This window comes from Ptiloglossa arizonensis, chromosome 7 (genome assembly GCF_051014685.1).
Source record: "Ptiloglossa arizonensis isolate GNS036 chromosome 7, iyPtiAriz1_principal, whole genome shotgun sequence".
Taxonomy (NCBI): domain Eukaryota; kingdom Metazoa; phylum Arthropoda; class Insecta; order Hymenoptera; family Colletidae; genus Ptiloglossa; species Ptiloglossa arizonensis.
This window is the reverse complement of record NC_135054.1, coordinates 9,389,625-9,406,303: the sequence shown is the minus strand read 5'-3', so window position 1 is coordinate 9,406,303 and position 16,679 is coordinate 9,389,625. Positions and strand designations below refer to the sequence as shown.

General features: G+C 33.9%; 1 protein-coding gene across 1 annotated transcript; it reads right to left on the bottom strand.

Annotated features, from left to right (window-relative positions):
- Positions 1-14,719: 14,719 nt before the first annotated feature.
- On the bottom strand, positions 14,720-16,657 carry Gata (glutamyl-tRNA(Gln) amidotransferase subunit A, mitochondrial). Its single transcript, XM_076315692.1, has 2 exons — positions 15,824-16,657; positions 14,720-15,766 (listed from the first exon to the last, which is right to left on the bottom strand). The coding sequence occupies exons 1-2, from the start codon at positions 16,350-16,352 to the stop codon at positions 14,736-14,738; spliced, it is 1,560 nt and encodes a 519-aa protein (XP_076171807.1). The 5' UTR covers positions 16,353-16,657; the 3' UTR covers positions 14,720-14,735.
- Between the last annotated feature and the right edge of the window lie 22 nt (positions 16,658-16,679).

Here is a 16,679-nt window from a genome sequence, read left to right as displayed (position 1 = left end):
GATTAATCGAATTTCAGCACTTTTGAGTAAAAAATACACCTTCTACGCGTATTGTGTAAATTATGAGAATTAAATAAATGGTAAATTATAGCGCTAAATAGACAATTATTACTTTCGGTACTTTAAAATTTTACGAAACAAGTTTTTACTTTGAATCTCGATCAAAATCAATTTCTATAAGTTACTTAATCATTTATAATGCATAAATAACATACATATTGTTCGATTAATTTTTGGAACATGCATAAATGTTAACAGAAATCGCGAAAATTAACAAACCTGTTCTCCAATAGAGAACAACCCATATAATTACCACGCTACAAATGTTTGGAATTGCGCGTTCAGAATATATTTGCATGCATTCAAACAATAATTTCGATATGTAGAGAAATATTCATTTATTTTATCGCACGGTTTCTTCGATTGTATTTGTTCGATCTAACCAAATATTTCAAGAAATTGTTGGCTTTCTAGCCATTATTTATACCGAAACATTGTCAAAAATTGTTTAATCTACGGTCCAACGACGGTTGTTAATAATTATGATAAATAAACGTCAAGATATTGCGAAATCTGCAAAGGCGAACGGTTTCGGTGAATGTTTATTCATTTCCACGATTGTTACTAACATTTACGCATGTTCCCAATATTCATCGAACAATGTGCATCTTATTTATGCATTAAAAATGATTAAGTAACTTATAGAAATTAATTTTGATCGAGATTCGAAGTAAAAACGTGTTTCGTAAAGTTTTAAAGCAGGGAAAGTAACAATTGTTTATTAAATACATTAATTTAACATTTGCTTAATTCTTATAATTTGCACAATACGCGTAGTAGTTGCATTTTTTATTTAAAAGCGCTGAAATTCAATTAGATACAACAATCATAGCGATGAACGTTTGTGAATCGATAATCGATATGTGTAGCCTTGAGAATGTCAGTTGGATCTCAGCGAAAAATTCCTCCGCGAAAACAGAATATTTCAACGAAATGATATTTTAAGCCATTATTTATACTAGGACATTGTTAATAATTATTTAAACTATGGTCCTACGACAATTGTTAATAATTATGATAAATAAACGTCAAGATATTGCAAAATCTGTGAAGGCGAATAGTTTCGGTGAATGTTTATTCATTTTCGCGAGTTTTACTAACAATCATGCATGTTCCCAATATTAATCGAACAATGTGCATCTTATTTATGCATCACAAATGATTAAGAAACTTATAGAAATTAATCTTGATCGAGCTTCGAAGTAAAAAGATGATTCTTAAAGTTTTAAAATATGAAAAGTAATAATTGTCTATAAGATATATCAATATAACATTTGATTAATACTTGGAAAATCGAAATGCATACCTCCTTAGCGAAAGTGTTCTCCTCATACCAAAGGTTGAAATTCAGACATAAATTTTAGAAAATGTTCGATTTTGGGACTCTTCGTGTCAGGAGTATACGATATGCGAGGAAGTGCCACGATTTCGCGGATTTTTAGAAATGACGTCAAATTCTAAGAATTTCCGCGAATTGAGATTTTGTGGGATTTTCGAACGAATTTCTGAACTTTTGCTAGATCTTTCGTTGATTTTTGGCTTTGGTAACGGGAGGACATGATACTCAAGAAGGTATTCCTATTCCGGGGATTTTTGGAAATGTCGTCAAATTCCAAAAGTTTCTGCGTATTAAGATTTTGCGTGATTTCCGAATGAATTTCTGAACATTGGCCAAATTTTTCGACGATTTTGGAACTTTGGTAATTTAGCAATGTGGTAGGATCCGGTTAAGGAATGGGAGGCAAATAATGGCTAAAAAGAAGCTTTTGTTGTTACTAAAAATGACTTTATTGAAAGATATCAATACATCGGTGATACAACCTCATTCTTTCGTTTAATTAACATACTCAAGCATTCATACGCACTATAAAAATGTTACTTTTCAAGGTATTCAACTTTTTCTTATCTTAAATAACCATTCTAAATTCGCAGCCAATTAGCTCGATATTACTCGCAGCGAGTAATACCGATTACCAGGTCTCACCACGTGGAGGTTGCTGCGAGCGGAGACCCGGAGAGAGATAGATGGAATCAAAGTTCCATCGATCTCCCTCGATACGCGATACAAACGAAGATACTAAACCAAAGAGATGGAAGGAATCAATGTCCCTTCGATCTCCTCGTTTAGTTCTGCCGAGCAATTATATTATGGAAAAATGAGGCAAAATTGGGAAAGACGCGACACGAACCGTGCAGTTGGTCCTACTAGGTCTATCCCGTTTCCCCTCCGTGGTTCCGATTCCAGAGAAAACGAACGACGCCTACCACTCCCCTAGAGGAGTGCCCCGTTTCTCCATCTTTACGACGAGAGGGTCTTATTTTGGAGGCTTTCGCAGGGACCGGCAAAAATGCCTACTCCTGTGCTCGCAACATGCCCCCTCTGGAAGCGGACACACCGGAAGAGACGGCGATAGACCGTTCGGACTACTTACACGGCCGGCCACTTGCTTGTACAAGAAGCAGTGGTGACCGGACCGAGGAACGAGGAAGCGAGCAAAATTAAGCTAAAGATTGGATAATTGCTTGGCAGATCACACCCTTAAAACTAACTTATTCTAACTGCAGAGATAGAAGGAATCAATGTTCCTTCGATCTCCTCGTTTAATTCTGCCGAGCAATTACATTCTGGAAAAATTAGGCAAAAGTGGGAAAGACGCGACACGAACCGTGCAGTTGGTCCTACTAGGTCGGTCCCGTTTCCCCTCAGTGAGCCCGATTAAAGAGGAAATGCACGACGCCCGTCCACTCCGTGGAGTGCCCCGTTTCTCCCAACTCCGCGTCAGGAGCCACGCAGAGCGTGGACCCAACTTACGGAGGATGACGAAGAGAGGGTCTTGTGGCACAGGGGCTTCCGCAGGGACCGGTGCGAACACCTGCCCCTGTGTTCGCAGCATATTCTCTCTCAAAGCGGACGCACCAGAAGAGACGGCGATCGACCGTTCGGTCCATCTCCACGGCCGGTCACTTGCTTATGCAACAAGCAGAGGTGGCCGGACTGAGATACGAGCAAGCGAGCAAAAAGAAGCTAAAGATTGGATAATTGCTCGGCAGATGACAGATATTCGTACATGGTGACCTTAAAACTAACTTAGTCTATACTTAGAATTAACAGTCCCGCGGAGGATGCAATACATCAGTCCCCTTCGTTCTTCGTTCTTCGTTTTCCGATACATCTTAGAGAATGTATCTAAGAGAAACCTAAGAGAAACCTAAAGTCAAGGCATAATAGAAAATAGGAATGAATTTGGTTAGTGGAAAAAACTAAACATGTAAAAACAAATAGAAATTAAAATCAGAGAACAAATGAAATGAATTAGACAAAGAAACAATTAAAAAAAAAAGAAAGGATTGAGAGAGTGGTCGCCAGTACTGACCACCGCCTACCGGTGGCCAGTACCGGTTACCAAGGTGGGGGGTCCCCCTTCCATAAACCTAAAACGAAGAGATCCGTCCACCTCGGAGCCTCCAGGAAGAATGAAATTTTAAACAATCGGCGGCTCCTTATATACCCACCGCAAGGTCACTTACCAGTGACTTACCGTTACTTCCATTGTCTTTGTTCGATCTAATCGAATATTTCAACAAATTGATGGCTTTTTAGCTATTATTTGTACTAGAACATTGTTAATAATTGTTTAATCTACGGTCCTACGACGGTTGTTAATAAACATGATAAATAAACAACAAGATATTGCGAAATCTACGAAGGCGAACGGTTTCGGTGAATGTTTGTTCATTTCCACGATTGTTACTAACATTTATGCATGTTCCGAATATTGATCGAACAATGTGTATCTTATTTATGTATTGCAATTAATTAAGAAACTTGTAGAAATTGATTTTGATCGAGGCTCGATGTTAAAATGTGTTTTTTAATGTTTCAAAGCATGGAAAGTAATAATTGTTTATTAGATACATTAATTTAACATTTGTTTCATTCTTATAATTTGCACAATACGCGTAGAAGTGGTATTTTTTACATAAAAGTGCCAAAATTCAATTAATCGCTTTTTTAGATAGAAAAATCATCGCGATGAAGACTTGTGAATCGATAATCGATACCTGTAGCCTTGAAAATGTCAGTTGGATCGCAGCGAAAAATTCCTCCGCGAACAAAGAATATTTCAACGAAATGATATTTTATGCCATTATTTATACTAGGACATTGTTAATAATTGTCTAATGCATGGTTCTACGACGCTTGTTAATAAATATGATAAATAAACATCGAGATTCTGCACAATCTGCGAAGACGAACGGTTTCGGAGAATGTTTGTTCATTTCTGCGATTGTTACTAACATTTATACATGTTCCGAACATTTATCTTAAAATATGCATCTTATTTATGCATTAAATATGATTGATTCGCCTATAGCAATTAATTTTGACCGAGATTCGAGGTATAAACGTGTTTCTTAATGTTTCAAAGCATGGGAAGTGACAATTGTTTATTAGATACATTAATTTAACATTTGTTTCGTTTTTATAATTTTAGGAATACGCGTGGAAGCTGTATTCTTGATGTAAAAGCGTCGAAATTCAATTAATCGCTTTTCTAGATAGAAAAATCATCGTGATGGATGTTTGTGAATCGATAAACATTTCCAGCCTTGACAATGTCGGTTCGATCTCAATAACAACAATTCCATCGTGAACAAAGAATATTTCAACGAAATGATATTTTAAGCCATTATTTATACTAGGACATTGTTAATAATTGTTTAATCTACGGTCCTACGACGGTTGTTACTAATTATGATAAACAAACTTCGAGATATTGCGAAATCTGCGAAGACGAACGATTTCGGAGAATATTTGTCCATTTCCGCGATTGTTACTAACAATTATACATGTTTCCCATATTGATCGAACAATGTGCATCTTAATTATGTATTGCAATTAATTAAGAAACTTATAGAAATTGATTTTGATCGAGACTCGATGTTAAAACGTGTTTCGTGAAGTTTTGAAGCATGGAAAGTAACAATTGTTCATTAAATGCATTAATTTAACATTTGTTTCATTCTTATAATTTGCACAATACGCGTAGAAGTGGTATTTTTTACATAAAAGTGCCAAAATTCAATTAATCGCTTTTTTAGATAGAAAAATCATCGCGATGAAGACTTGTGAATCGATAATCGATACCTGTAGCCTTGAAAATGTCAGTTGGATCGCAGCGAAAAATTCCTCCGCGAACAAAGAATATTTCAACGAAATGATATTTTATGCCATTATTTATACTAGGACATTGTTAATAATTGTCTAATGCATGGTTCTACGACGCTTGTTAATAAATATGATAAATAAACATCGAGATTCTGCACAATCTGAGAAGACGAACGGTTTCGGAGAATGTTTGTTCATTTCTGCGATTGTTACTAACATTTATACATGTTCCGAACATTTATCTTAAAATATGCATCTTATTTATGCATTAAATATGATTGATTCGCCTATAGCAATTAATTTTGACCGAGATTCGAGGTATAAACGTGTTTCTTAATGTTTCAAAGCATGGGAAGTGACAATTGTTTATTAGATACATTAATTTAACATTTGTTTCGTTTTTATAATTTTAGGAATACGCGTGGAAGCTGTATTCTTGATGTAAAAGCGTCGAAATTCAATTAATCGCTTTTCTAGATAGAAAAATCATCGTGATGGATGTTTGTGAATCGATAAACATTTCCAGCCTTGACAATGTCGGTTCGATCTCAATAACAACAATTCCATCGTGAACAAAGAATATTTCAACGAAATGATATTTTAAGCCATTATTTATACTAGGACATTGTTAATAATTGTTTAATCTACGGTCCTACGACGGTTGTTACTAATTATGATAAACAAACTTCGAGATATTGCGAAATCTGCGAAGACGAACGATTTCGGAGAATATTTGTCCATTTCCGCGATTGTTACTAACAATTATACATGTTTCCCATATTGATCGAACAATGTGCATCTTAATTATGTATTGCAATTAATTAAGAAACTTATAGAAATTGATTTTGATCGAGACTCGATGTTAAAACGTGTTTCGTGAAGTTTTGAAGCATGGAAAGTAACAATTGTTCATTAAATGCATTAATTTAACATTTGTTTCATTCTTATAATTTGCACAATACGCGTAGAAGTGGTATTTTTTACATAAAAGTGCCAAAATTCAATTAATCGCTTTTTTAGATAGAAAAATCATCGCGATGAAGACTTGTGAATCGATAATCGATACCTGTAGTCTTGAAAATGTCAGTTGGATCTCAGCGAAAAATTCCTTCGCGAACAAAGAATATTTCAACGAAATGATATTTTAAGCCATTATTTTTACTGGGACATTGTTAATAATATTCTAAAGTATGGTCCTACGACGGTTGTTAATAAATATGATAAATAAACATCGAGATTTTGCGAAATCTGCGAAGACGAACGGTTTCGATGGATTTTTGTTCATTTCCGCGATTATTATTAACATTTATGCATGTTCCCAATATTGATCGAAGAATATGCATCTTATTTAGGCATCATAAAACATTAGTGAGTTTTCAGAAATTAATTGTGATCGAAAATGAAAGTAAAATATTGATATTCATATATTTTTCGATTTGCAACCTAAATTAATCTTTATAAGCAAATTATTCATTCATAATGCAAACGGAAATGCATTTTGTAACATTAATATTCCCAACTTTTACAGTGCAAAAAATTAATTAGTTTACAAATGTTAATTTTCATAAAAAATGGAGAAATATATGTATAACAAACTCTTAGGTAAATTTTCTGATCAAATTTAATTCACATACTGTAACATAAAAGTTCGGAACGTGGAAAAATGTTTATAACAATCGCCTAGAGACATAAACATTCGCTAAAGCAATTCGCCCTCCCAGATTTCGCAATATCTTGAAGTTTGTTTATCATATTTAGTAACAACCGTCGTGGGACCATACTTTAGAAAATTATTAACAATGTCCTAGTAAAAATAATGGCTTAAAATATCATTTCGTTGAAATATTCTTTGTTCGCGAAGGAATTTTTCGCTGAGATCCAACTGACATTTTCAAGACTACAGGTATCGATTATCGATTCACAAGTCTTCATCGCGATGATTTTTCTATCTAAAAAAGCGATTAATTGAATTTCGCCACTTTTATGTAAAAAACACATCTTCCACGCGTATTGTGTAAATTATAAGAATTAAACAAATGTTAACTGAATGCATTTAATGAACAATTGTTACTTTCCATGCTTAAAAACTTTACGAAACACGTTTTAACATCGAGTCTCGATCAAAATCAATTTCTATAAGTTTCTTAATTAATTGCAATACATAAATAAGATGCACATTGTTCGATCAATATGGGGAACATGTATAATTGTTAGTAACAATCGCGGAAATGGACAAATTTTCGGTTTTCGGTTTCACCGAAACCGTTCGTCTTCGCAGATTTCGCAATATCTCGAAGTTTGTTTATCATAATTATTAACAACCGTCGTAGGACCGTAGATTAAACAATTATTAACAATGTCCTAGTATAAATAATGGCTTAAAATATCATTTCGTTGAAATATTCTTTGTTCGCGATGGAATTGTTGTTATTGAGATCGAACCGACATTGTCAAGGCTGGAAATGTTTATCGATTCACAAACATCCATCACGATGATTTTTCTATCTAGAAAAGCGATTAATTGAATTTCGACGCTTTTACTTAAAGAATACAGCTTCCACGCGTATTCCTAAAATTATAAAAACGAAACAAATGTTAAATTAATGTAGCTAATAAACAATTGTTACTTTCCATGCTTTGAAACATTAAGAAACACGTTCATACCTCGAATCTCGGTCAAAATTAATTGCTGTAGGCGAATCAATCATATTTAATGCATAAATAAGATGCATATTGTAAGATAAATGTTCGGAACATGTATAAATGTTAGTAACAATCGCAGAAATGAACAAACATTCTCCGAAACCATTCGTCTTCGCAGATTGTGCAAAATCTCGATGTTTATTTATCATATTTATTAACAAGCGTCGTAGAACCATGCATTAGACAATTATTAACAATGTCCTAGTATAAATAATGGCATAAAATATCATTTCGTTGAAATATTCTTTGTTCGCGGAGGAATTTTTCGCTGCGATCCAACTGACATTTTCAAGGCTACAGGTATCGATTATCGATTCACAAGTCTTCATCGCGATGATTTTTCTATCTAAAAAAGCGATTAATTGAATTTTGGCACTTTTATGTAAAAAATACCACTTCTACGCGTATTGTGCAAATTATAAGAATGAAACAAATGTTAAATTAATGTATCTAATAAACAATTATTACTTTCCATGCTTTGAAACATTAAAAAACACATTTTAACATCGAGCCTCGATCAAAATCAATTTCTACAAGTTTCTTAATTAATTGCAATACATAAATAAGATACACATTGTTCGATCAATATTCGGAACATGCATAAATGTTAGTAACAATCGTGGAAATGAACAAACATTCACCGAAACCGTTCGCCTTCGTAGATTTCGCAATATCTTGTTGTTTATTTATCATGTTTATTAACAACCGTCGTAGGACCGTAGATTAAACAATTATTAACAATGTTCTAGTACAAATAATAGCTAAAAAGCCATCAATTTGTTGAAATATTCGATTAGATCGAACAAAGACAATGGAAGTAACGGTAAGTCACTGGTAAGTGACCTTGCGGTGGGTATATAAGGAGCCGCCGATTGTTTAAAATTTCATTCTTCCTGGAGGCTCCGAGGTGGACGGATCTCTTCGTTTTAGGTTTATGGAAGGGGGACCCCCCACCTTGGTAACCGGTACTGGCCACCGGTAGGCGGTGGTCAGTACTGGCGACCACTCTCTCAATCCTTTCTTTTTTTTTTAATTGTTTCTTTGTCTAATTCATTTCATTTGTTCTCTGATTTTAATTTCTATTTGTTTTTACATGTTTAGTTTTTTCCACTAACCAAATTCATTCCTATTTTCTATTATGCCTTGACTTTAGGTTTCTCTTAGGTTTCTCTTAGATACATTCTCTAAGATGTATCGGAAAACGAAGAACGAAGAACGAAGGGGACTGATGTATTGCATCCTCCGCGGGACTGTTAATTCTAAGTATAGACTAAGTTAGTTTTAAGGTCACCATGTACGAATATCTGTCATCTGCCGAGCAATTATCCAATCTTTAGCTTCTTTTTGCTCGCTTGCTCGTATCTCAGTCCGGCCACCTCTGCTTGTTGCATAAGCAAGTGACCGGCCGTGGAGATGGACCGAACGGTCGATCGCCGTCTCTTCTGGTGCGTCCGCTTTGAGAGAGAATATGCTGCGAACACAGGGGCAGGTGTTCGCACCGGTCCCTGCGGAAGCCCCTGTGCCACAAGACCCTCTCTTCGTCATCCTCCGTAAGTTGGGTCCACGCTCTGCGTGGCTCCTGACGCGGAGTTGGGAGAAACGGGGCACTCCACGGAGTGGACGGGCGTCGTGCATTTCCTCTTTAATCGGGCTCACTGAGGGGAAACGGGACCGACCTAGTAGGACCAACTGCACGGTTCGTGTCGCGTCTTTCCCACTTTTGCCTAATTTTTCCAGAATGTAATTGCTCGGCAGAATTAAACGAGGAGATCGAAGGAACATTGATTCCTTCTATCTCTGCAGTTAGAATAAGTTAGTTTTAAGGGTGTGATCTGCCAAGCAATTATCCAATCTTTAGCTTAATTTTGCTCGCTTCCTCGTTCCTCGGTCCGGTCACCACTGCTTCTTGTACAAGCAAGTGGCCGGCCGTGTAAGTAGTCCGAACGGTCTATCGCCGTCTCTTCCGGTGTGTCCGCTTCCAGAGGGGGCATGTTGCGAGCACAGGAGTAGGCATTTTTGCCGGTCCCTGCGAAAGCCTCCAAAATAAGACCCTCTCGTCGTAAAGATGGAGAAACGGGGCACTCCTCTAGGGGAGTGGTAGGCGTCGTTCGTTTTCTCTGGAATCGGAACCACGGAGGGGAAACGGGATAGACCTAGTAGGACCAACTGCACGGTTCGTGTCGCGTCTTTCCCAATTTTGCCTCATTTTTCCATAATATAATTGCTCGACAGAACTAAACGAGGAGATCGAAGGGACATTGATTCCTTCCATCTCTTTGGTTTAGTATCTTCGTTTGTATCGCGTATCGAGGGAGATCGATGGAACTTTGATTCCATCTATCTCTCTCCGGGTCTCCGCTCGCAGCAACCTCCACGTGGTGAGACCTGGTAATCGGTATTACTCGCTGCGAGTAATATCGAGCTAATTGGCTGCGAATTTAGAATGGTTATTTAAGATAAGAAAAAGTTGAATACCTTGAAAAGTAACATTTTTATAGTGCGTATGAATGCTTGAGTATGTTAATTAAACGAAAGAATGAGGTTGTATCACCGATGTATTGATATCTTTCAATAAAGTCATTTTTAGTAACAACAAAAGCTTCTTTTTAGCCATTATTTGCCTCCCATTCCTTAACCGGATCCTACCACATTGCTAAATTACCAAAGTTCCAAAATCGTCGAAAAATTTGGCCAATGTTCAGAAATTCATTCGGAAATCACGCAAAATCTTAATACGCAGAAACTTTTGGAATTTGACGACATTTCCAAAAATCCCCGGAATAGGAATACCTTCTTGAGTATCATGTCCTCCCGTTACCAAAGCCAAAAATCAACGAAAGATCTAGCAAAAGTTCAGAAATTCGTTCGAAAATCCCACAAAATCTCAATTCGCGGAAATTCTTAGAATTTGACGTCATTTCTAAAAATCCGCGAAATCGTGGCACTTCCTCGCATATCGTATACTCCTGACACGAAGAGTCCCAAAATCGAACATTTTCTAAAATTTATGTCTGAATTTCAACCTTTGGTATGAGGAGAACACTTTCGCTAAGGAGGTATGCATTTCGATTTTCCAAGTATTAATCAAATGTTATATTGATATATCTTATAGACAATTATTACTTTTCATATTTTAAAACTTTAAGAATCATCTTTTTACTTCGAAGCTCGATCAAGATTAATTTCTATAAGTTTCTTAATCATTTGTGATGCATAAATAAGATGCACATTGTTCGATTAATATTGGGAACATGCATGATTGTTAGTAAAACTCGCGAAAATGAATAAACATTCACCGAAACTATTCGCCTTCACAGATTTTGCAATATCTTGACGTTTATTTATCATAATTATTAACAATTGTCGTAGGACCATAGTTTAAATAATTATTAACAATGTCCTAGTATAAATAATGGCTTAAAATATCATTTCGTTGAAATATTCTGTTTTCGCGGAGGAATTTTTCGCTGAGATCCAACTGACATTCTCAAGGCTACACATATCGATTATCGATTCACAAACGTTCATCGCTATGATTGTTGTATCTAATTGAATTTCAGCGCTTTTAAATAAAAAATGCAACTACTACGCGTATTGTGCAAATTATAAGAATTAAGCAAATGTTAAATTAATGTATTTAATAAACAATTGTTACTTTCCCTGCTTTAAAACTTTACGAAACACGTTTTTACTTCGAATCTCGATCAAAATTAATTTCTATAAGTTACTTAATCATTTTTAATGCATAAATAAGATGCACATTGTTCGATGAATATTGGGAACATGCGTAAATGTTAGTAACAATCGTGGAAATGAATAAACATTCACCGAAACCGTTCGCCTTTGCAGATTTCGCAATATCTTGACGTTTATTTATCATAATTATTAACAACCGTCGTTGGACCGTAGATTAAACAATTTTTGACAATGTTTCGGTATAAATAATGGCTAGAAAGCCAACAATTTCTTGAAATATTTGGTTAGATCGAACAAATACAATCGAAGAAACCGTGCGATAAAATAAATGAATATTTCTCTACATATCGAAATTATTGTTTGAATGCATGCAAATATATTCTGAACGCGCAATTCCAAACATTTGTAGCGTGGTAATTATATGGGTTGTTCTCTATTGGAGAACAGGTTTGTTAATTTTCGCGATTTCTGTTAACATTTATGCATGTTCCAAAAATTAATCGAACAATATGTATGTTATTTATGCATTATAAATGATTAAGTAACTTATAGAAATTGATTTTGATCGAGATTCAAAGTAAAAACTTGTTTCGTAAAATTTTAAAGTACCGAAAGTAATAATTGTCTATTTAGCGCTATAATTTACCATTTATTTAATTCTCATAATTTACACAATACGCGTAGAAGGTGTATTTTTTACTCAAAAGTGCTGAAATTCGATTAATCGCTTTTCTATATAGAAAAATCATCGTGATAAACACTTATGAGTCGATAATCGATACGTGAAGCCTTGATTTCGAGGTATTAAAAATTTTTTTAAATGTATAAAGGAAGGCTAGAATATACCGTGGAAGGTTTAATTTTACATTTATTCGAAAGATGAAACATACAAAAGTTTGTACAAAAGTATTTATTTATTTTATCGCACGGTAGGGAATATCATACAAATGAAAATACTTATCTGTAATGTCGGTAAATTATGCTTGTCGCGCCATCTATTTGTGGAAATCAGAACAATTCCTCGACAAACTTGAGCGTTTCTCCGCCAGGTGTTTTCACCCCTTAAGTGTAGTTTAACCCTTTCTCCAATAGATGGCAACACATGTTCTTACCACGCCACAAATATTTGGAATTGCGTGGTCAGAATATATTTGCATACATACAAACTATAATTTCGATATGTAGAGAAATATTCAATTATTTTATCGCACGGTAGGCAATGGCATTCGAAAGGAGATATTTATCTGTAATGTCGGTAGATAATGCTTGTGGGGCCATCTATTGATGAAAGTCAGAACAATTCCTCGACAAACTTGAGCGTTTCTCCGCCAGGTGTTTTCACCCCTTAAGTGTAGTTTAATCCTTTCTCCAATAGATGGCAACCCATGTAATTACCACATTACAGGGATTTGTAATTGCGGGTTCAGAATATATTTGCATACATACAAACTATAATTCCGATATGTAGAGAAATATTCATTTATTTTATCGTACAGTTACTTCGATTGTATTTGTTCGATCTAACCAAATATTTTAAGAAATTGATGGCTTTTAAGCCGTTATTTAATTTTCGTCGCTAGATGTCGACACAATAACTACATTCACAGTTTACCTGATTCAAATCGTTTTTTTATATAAATAAACATTTTTGTTATAAAAATTCCTTAAATTATTACGAATTCTTATACTACGTGAAAAAGAATTCAATGTTATTAAATTTAATATAAGAACTATATTCAGCACACCAATTATATTCCGACAATGTATCTATGTATATAGAATTTCTCACAATTATTTGCACCCTTACATTTGAAATTTGCTGCGTATCTCAATAGATTTGCCAGATAAATGTTAAAAATCCTTTGTATTTTGCTTGAGGTGTATAATTGGTGTGTTAAATATGTTTCTTATAAAAAGTTTCATGACTTAGAATTATTTTTTAATGTACTATAAGAATTCATGTTAATTTATAGAATTTTCCAATTGCTAATCATATCAAAGCTTGAATTTATTTAGCCTACGTTTGCAAAGTGCTCCAATTAGTTTTTTATTTGTACAAAAGGCTGATTCAAACTTGCTAGAATGTCAAAATATCCCTTATGTAGGAATAGATTTTAATTGTCCCTATTTCAATATATATATGAATATAAAGCTTGCAGACTATGGACTACTCAGGTTTCGTTTATGCTTATATTTAGTGCATAAAACGTCTATTTTATCTCATAAGACTTGTTTAATATGGAAAAGAATATTATGTAATATTAACAGATTTTTTATAGGTGAAGTATAAAAGATGATTTTGAAATAATTAATTTTCCTTAATGGAATTAAGTATTTTGTATGACACAATCCAACTTAACTGTAGTCATTTTCCATAAAAAGGTATTAAACCATGTTTCTCAAAAGAACAATATTTGGAAAGTATTAAAATTTAACATTGCTAGTACCGCATATAAGAAATACAGGACAAACAGAATAATAAAAATCAGAAAATTAAGTTTTTCTTAAATAAAAGTATAAATCTTTTTAAGAAAGTAATGGAAACATTTTGTTCGTATATCAACACATGAGAGCTATTATAATATTTACCAAGAAAAAATTTTTTTATATCTGAATTTATAACTGACCCAAAAACTGATTAATTTTTGTCTAAAACATTTTTTCATCAGACTGTTGGAAGTGCCTGAAAAATCGTGACGACAGTTATGTGACACACATTGTATATAACTTTTTTTGAAATGAATGAAAATTTATTTTTATTTATTTCTAAATTAAATTTGTATTAAATTATTTTTATTTCCAAAAAGAACTTTCCTTACTTCTACTGCTAATTATATGAATTTTTTTATTTCCCACTGCCATTCAAAAATTGCATTTTAAAACAATTGTAAAGATCATTAAAGAAAATAATTTCTATTTGGTACTCTTGTCTTCACTGCAAGTACCCAAAAGCTTATTTTGATCTGATTGTTAATTCGACAAATATAAATTGTGAAAAAGATGAGTACTATTATTAATGAAACTGTAAAATCAAACTATTATAAATAATAATAAATCGCTTAACTATTATAAATAAATAAATAAACAACATTCGTGCAATAACACTTTATTCGAGAAGAGACACATGTTTTATTTCTAATCTTGGAAACTTAACTCTTTGTTCAATCCACTTTGCTACTGTAAGAAGTCTTTTTTCATGGAAAGGTGGTGCAATAAACTGTAGAGATAAAGGTAAACCATTTCTAGAAAGTTTAATTGGCACATTGATTGCTGGAATACCTGCCATATTGACAGGCTGTGTGCAATAGTCTTGTATTAAACATTGTGTTTGATTATCCAATGTAATGAATTCATTGTAATTTGGTGCTTCTGTTAAAGTAGTAGGAGTAAGTAAAAGGTCAATATTATCATTCCATACTGCATCAAAATCATTGGAGATTAATCTTCTTATTTTCATTGCTTTTACATAATATTCTTCATAGTTTTCTTCTAATAAGAAATAATTTCCAACTAAAATACGTTCTTTAACTACATTACCAAACCCTTCTGTCCTCGTTTTTCTATAAAATTCATTCAAAGAACTCCCTTCATTTGTTCTGTAACCATACTTTAGACCATCATAACAAGCTAAATTACTAGCAACATCACAACGATTTAGGATTGAATAACAAGATATAGAATAATTTGTATGTGGCATTGTTACTGTAGAAACTGATGCCCCAGCTTCAGTCAAATATTGACTAACTTTGTCCCAACATTCTTGAACATCATAACTTATATTTTTTAGTTTATACTCTTTTGGTATTCCAATTCTAACATTACTAACATCTATTGTGTCTGGTATATTAAATGGCACAAATTCTGTTTGTACAGATGTAGAATCTGCTTTATCTGGGCCAGCTATAGTGTTTAGAACAAGCACTGCATCATCAACATATCTTGTGAGAATACCAGGTACATCCATAGAATTTACAAGAGGAATGAGCCCATAGCGAGACACCAACCCATAAGTAGGCTTTAATCCCACAAGACCGCAGTATGATGCTGGATTTCTAGTTGAACCACCAGTATCTGAACCTAATGCAGCATAACAACTACCACTAGCAACAGCTATAGCAGAACCACCGCTACTGCCACCTAAAATTTATATACTCTTTACAAAGAATTTAGTAGAAGAATTTGGATAAATTATACCTGTTATATGCCATGAATTTTCATTAGAAGGTTTCTCTATATGTTTGTTTTTATATTGATTACACAAATAATACTTTGACATTAGATCTGAATTCCACAAGTTCTTTGTTGGGCCATAATATGAATCAACAGTTCCAGAACCCATAGCAAATTCATCAAGATTAGTCTTGCCAATTAAAACTGCTCCAGAATCTTTCAAACGTTGATACACAGTTGCATCATATACCGAAACAAAATTTGAAAGCATCTTTGATCCACAAGTTGTCAAGTGACCATTTGTACAATAATTATCTTTAACTGCAATGGATACTCCATCGAGCATCCCCAATAGAGCATTATTTTTTTGCCGGGAGTTTGCATTTTCGGCTTGTTTCTTTGCTGTTTCTTCGGTTACAGTAATATAAGCATTTAGTGGTTTAATAATTGTTGTCAATTTAATAGCTGCTTTTGTAATGTCAGATGGACGTATGTCGCCTATTTGTATTTTTTGACTTACTTCTTTTATTGACGCGGAGAGTAATTTATTCATCTTTTACCAATAATACTTATGTGCATAACGAATATTTATAACCTCTATGCAGAACATAACCTTAATTTCTTTACTTATAAAGAGATACTAAATAAAGATATTGAAAGTTAGTCCTTTTTCGATGAAAAAAACTTCTCTTTAATGTATAATACTACCTTTTTGCTCAAGTATTTATTAAATATAATATTCTCAATATTATTAATAGTAACTTTTGCGAAAGGGAAACCGGTAATTTAAATTTATGCGCTCGAAGTAATTTACAATCAACCGCATAAGTGTGTCTATTGCACTCTGTGTATAAACAAGAAAAAGGAAAAAAACGAATGT